The sequence below is a fragment of the Athene cunicularia genome, assembly GCF_003259725.1.
Source record: "Athene cunicularia isolate RWA chromosome 8 unlocalized genomic scaffold, athCun1 chr8_part1, whole genome shotgun sequence".
In the NCBI taxonomy this organism is placed as follows: Eukaryota; Metazoa; Chordata; class Aves; order Strigiformes; family Strigidae; genus Athene; species Athene cunicularia.
Window position 1 is genome coordinate 32,729,283 of NW_020799109.1, and position 5,048 is coordinate 32,734,330.

Here is a 5,048-nt window from a genome sequence, read left to right on the forward strand (position 1 = left end):
GGCCGGGTTGGGCCGGGCTGGGCTAGGCAGAGCCGCGCTGGACTGGGCTGGGCTGGGCGACGGCGGCAGCGGTCCCCGGCAGCATGGGCGGCTCTGCCTCCAGCCCGCTGGACGAGAGCAAGTGCACCTACATCCGAGGTAGGACGGGGCTGCGCGGGGCAGGGGCCGAGCAGGGCCGCTCGCGGTGGGGGAGGAGATCCCCGGGGACGAGGGGTGACCGGCACACTGCGGGGCTGCCCCGAAGGCGGGCAGCGGCCGTGGGCTTCCGTGCGGACGGCAGCGCGTTAAAGATTCCCCGTGAGTCAGTTAAAAACTCCGAAAGGTGCAGAGAGATGCGACCTGGAACTGGCCGTGTGACACTCAGGTCCCAGTTCCCGAGCACCAGGTTTTGCCAAGGTAGATCGGGTCAGGAGCGTGTGGTGGCATGTTTTGCAAAGCACCTTGAAGGCAGTGAGAAAACTGCTCGGTGGGTACTCAGACTTGTGTGAGGACAACTTCTTATGCCATTAAAACATTACTATTAAACTACGAAGGAAAAGAGCATAATTCTGTATTTTGGGGGCTGTTTTTATTATTTGAGTAGTTTAAAGAGCAAATACATCTTGCTCTTGCCTGCCTACCTACACTACTTACCGGTAAGGTAGCAGGTAAAGTATTTACAAAGCAAATTTTAAGGCTGACTGTTTACAAGCGAAATAGAAGTTTGCATGTGAAAAGGAGGCCCTGTTCCAGTATATTATGTATTATGCATCTGAAGCCTTCGAGAGTCCTCGCTGCTGTGGGCTGGGTGATCAAACTCGGCGCTGATGATTCAGACCGTGGGGTGACTCCTGGGTGGTGCTGCAGCCCAACTTGTCCTTTTATTATGTTGCTTTGGGATTTTTTTGTGGTGTAGAGGGAGTGCAACTGTTGAACTGCTCCTCTGTTGGGACTCCTGAAATCACAGTGGATCTTTCAAGAGATTCCCACAGTGGGAAAGATGTCCAAATATTAAATGGCCTTCATCCAAAAAACAATCAGCAAAGCTTCTGGCCTCACATGTGGAGATTTTGCTACAGTGTTCCCTCAGTATTGTCCTTTTCTCCTGCCTCATTGAAAGTGGTTTCAGGTCCCTTCAGAACCATGAGGGTGCAAATCCTATGGATTTTTTTCTCTACACTTAAGCCCCATGTTGCAGCCAAAATTGCATTGCCACAGTTCAGCATTTCAGGCTTTCTGATGCCTGACTGAGTGAGAGCAATTTGTGAGTGCCTGGAAAGGCACTCTAATTACTGAAAAAAAAAAAAAAAAAAGAAATTACTGAAAAAAAAAAAAAAAAAAAAGGCAAAAAAAAATCAGGAGATTCAGGGAGTTTATTAGCTTCTTCACAGCTGTGCAAGAGGAAATCATGCAGGTCTTTGCCCTGAACATGATCTAGAATTGGAACAGGGAGTTCATGCCAGAGGGTTGGGAAATCTGTATGTTAGGACACATGTGAAACTGGATTGATACATCTGAGATTCCCTGTAGCTCAGCAGGAGGGTGCCTTTGCCTTGCTGAGATGTGTGGCTCTTCAGACACATCTCTAGTTTGCCTATCACGTCTTTGCAGAGGCAAGTGATAAAACCATTGTGAAAAAAGGAATTAAAACATTGTGCTTATCCCCTGGCACAAGTCTGCCATTCTTGCTGTAAAGTGAGGATCCCCCACTCTAAACTCTTGCTTTGAAAAATAATTAATGAGGCACTTTGTACAGAGCCTGCCCATAAATTAGTAATTCCAAGAAGGAAAAGGAATTGGGAATAGGATTTTTAATTGGAATAGAGTGTGGTCCAGACAGCTTGCCAACCTACTGCTGATGTTGAGGCTGGAGCCTGCAAGATTCAGACCTTGCTTATCTGTGTTATGTGTCTTGGTCTGATGTATTTCCAGAGCAAGTGCCATGGTGAGCTCTCCTCATACAAAGAGGAAGTGGCTGAATTGCTGATTCTGTAGATTGAATAAGCAGCACATTTTTTTATCTGGCTTTGTAAAGGTTAGGTGGGTTTTACTGGGGGGCTGGGAGCTTTGGGGTTTTTTATCCTCCAGAGTTGATAAAAGGGTTTCCTCAGTAAAAAGGGAGGGGAGATGCCAGCTTTTTGTCAGTACAACCGTCAATCCATAGTGCTTGAATGGGAAGGCACTGGTGAGGGAGGATGTGAGACAACAAGCTCAAGGATGATGCCTCACACATCTTATTCAAACTGAAGCCAGTGACATTCTCCAAACTTTGTGCATTTTGGGATGCTCACTCATACTGGTGCAAATATCAGTAGACTCAAGACAGGAAATCGCGAGTATTACTTCAAGTGAGAGTTTGATCTAGATCATCTCTAGTGCTCCCTTCCAACCAGTGTTTCGGTAAACAAATTTATACTTGCAATCTGTATGTCCTGGATTCAGCACTAGCATTTTGCACCTCCTTTTGCATAGCTTGGTGGATGGCTCATGCCCCCATCTCCTTGCCTTTGCAGCAGAAGCTTTTTGTGATTGAACACTGGCATCCTTTAAGTTAGTTCCTGCCACTCTAACCTCAGCCTACGGCAGAGAAGATGATTTGGATGGCATGTCAGCTCTGCAGCATGCTGGGCTGCTCCCTGCAAGGGGGGCCATTAGGCAAAACTGTGTGGGGCAGAGTTAAAACATGACTGCTTGAATGTGTAGCAGGATTGCTTCATGGCTGTTGTCATGATGGTGTAATTTAATTTCTTGTTGCCATAATGATAATTTAATTTGTCTGAAGCTGCCAAGTCCGTGTTGTAAAGCCTTGTAGTTTATTTAGACAATATTTAAACTAAAACACAATATAATGAATGGAAACAAGGGACCGAGGACTAAAGAGGTGGATGGAGTTCTTAGCAATAAACTGGTACGGTTTCTTCATCAACATACGTACAAATCTACAGGTTTTCTAATTTCCAAGAGTCTGTTTGTTCACATTGTTTGTGGGATGAGAGGAGAACAAAAGAGGGACAAAAATTATGTGAGATGTAAAATAATGTGAAAAATATGTAAAAACGTGTAGGTGTCGATATAAAGTGGCAAGAATATGGCCCTCAGCACAGACACCCCCAGGTAGGGCCCAGGAGACGCTTTGCTCTGTGCAGTTCTGCTGGGTGAATAAGCACAAGCCTGGTTAGACCAGTTGGAGAAATAAATCCCGGAGAAAATCACAAAGGTGTCCTACACAGAGTCTGTGTTACTGAATGCAAAGGCTGTGATTGCTACCTAAACCTACTTCAACTTCTGTGCTCTTAAGGAAGAAGTGGTAGTATTGAACCAGCCAAGTTGCAAATCATTGAGAGCTGTGTATAGGTGGACATGGGGCATTATCTTGAGCCATAACTGAAAGTCAGCTAAAATATTGATTGACCTGGTAACGTGTGTTTCCTGCAGCAAATAATGCCTAAGAAGAGAATATATGATGCCAATGTGTAATTTTTCAAGTGGTCTTTTCAATATGATACACGTGAGGCTGTGTTTGAAATTGCAAGGGTGGGGATCATCCTTGTGAGGTTTGAATCAGGGACAGGTACTTCACAAGCCGCCTAAAGACATATTTGGGGATGGCAAAGTTTTGCAAAACAATTTTTTGCCTCAGAAAATCTTTGCATTAATATATGCATACAGCATGAAGTTACATTTTGCAAGCTATCACAAAATCTTTTGTCTTTTTCAAGTAGAAATTAATGAGAATTGGTCATTATTGTCAGATGAAATTGTGAATAAAATGTCAACACTTGCTATTCCTAACTCCTACCTGAAGGAAATGAATGATGCAGTGAAATAATGGAAAAATGAGTCAGCAGGAACTCCTGTGAGAGCTGGGGGCAGCTTGTGTCCACTGGGAGAAGCTGGGTGGAGGATATTTAGGTGAGAGTAGGAGGCCATGGAGTGCCAGCAAGAAGGAGTAGAGCAGAAAGCCAGACCACATGCACTTCAGCATTACTAGTCTTGAAACCTTAGCAGTTTCAAAGGTGCCCTCTGTTCTGTGTACCATGAGCCTGTTTTTCTAACTGTATCTATGGAAAAATATTTTTTTCTGTTTATTTAAGGTCCTTAAATTATTTGAAATACACACATAAACAGATTGAATGATTTAGAATAGAATGATTTAAAGCCCCCTGAAATGAAATTTTTATAATAATTCTTTTAGGTTTTGGACCAAGCCCTTAGAAAAGAAGGAAAGACTTGTGGCAGAGATAATCCTTCTTTGGATTTATTCGGGATGCGAGTGAAATAGATGAAGTTTAAAAAAATGGCAGTAATAGGAGACTGGGGGTTGATCATGTGAAAAGAGTTTATTAAAAAGATTCATGCTTTCAGTTTGATGAGGCATGGGCTAAACTTGTGATGGGAGGTGTTCATTGCATGATCTGTCTAATGCTATTTAATGAGTGTTGCACGCAACAGGGAGAGGTATAGGGCGGTAGTGGGGAGTGATGGACTCAGGGTGCGATCATTAACTTGGGTAAAAAGATGAAAGTGCCTGTTAACACAACTTAGTAGTATGCCTTGAGAGATTGCGCCAGAGGTTTCAAGATTGCTGATAGAAATTTTTGCTTTGGATCTCTAATATTAGACAAGAAACAATCAAGGAAGCAAATCTCACAGTGGGGAGAAGGCAGAAATGGCCCCGAGACTCTTCATGATTTCCCGTTTCTGCAATCTCAGCAGCAGTAGTAGGGGACCAAGCTCTGCTCTGTCACATGTGGTCTGTTGGGACCAAATGTTTTTAAACTTGGAGAGGTGGAGAGATTTCAAACACCCAACACCAGTAATTTCAACAGGTACATCTTCAAAAGAGTTTAGCATACAAAAAATTGAACTTCTCTACAGGTTGTTTTTTTATTAAAGGTTCTCATCACGCTTGACCATATCCAGTCTACCCATTTCTGTAAATATAAAGCTGTCCAGAGGATAAAGCTTTGTAGTCATTTGCTGTTGATTTGTCTGTTTAAATGCAGTTTTCCTTCCTTCCTTCCTTCCTTCCTTCCTTCCTTCCTTCCTTCCTTCCTTCCTTCCTTCCT

The 5,048-nt window shown here is 43.7% G+C and overlaps 1 protein-coding gene across 1 annotated transcript in view; it reads left to right on the forward strand.

The window, feature by feature from the left end:
• The first annotated feature begins 20 nt into the window (after positions 1–20).
• Positions 21–5,048, forward strand: part of FAM129A (family with sequence similarity 129 member A) — a 73,788-nt gene continuing 68,760 nt past the window's right edge. The window contains exon 1 of the mRNA XM_026854281.1: positions 21–138. Within this exon, the coding sequence (XP_026710082.1) occupies positions 84–138 (55 nt within the window). The 5' untranslated portion in view covers positions 21–83. The remainder of the gene's footprint in view (positions 139–5,048) is intronic.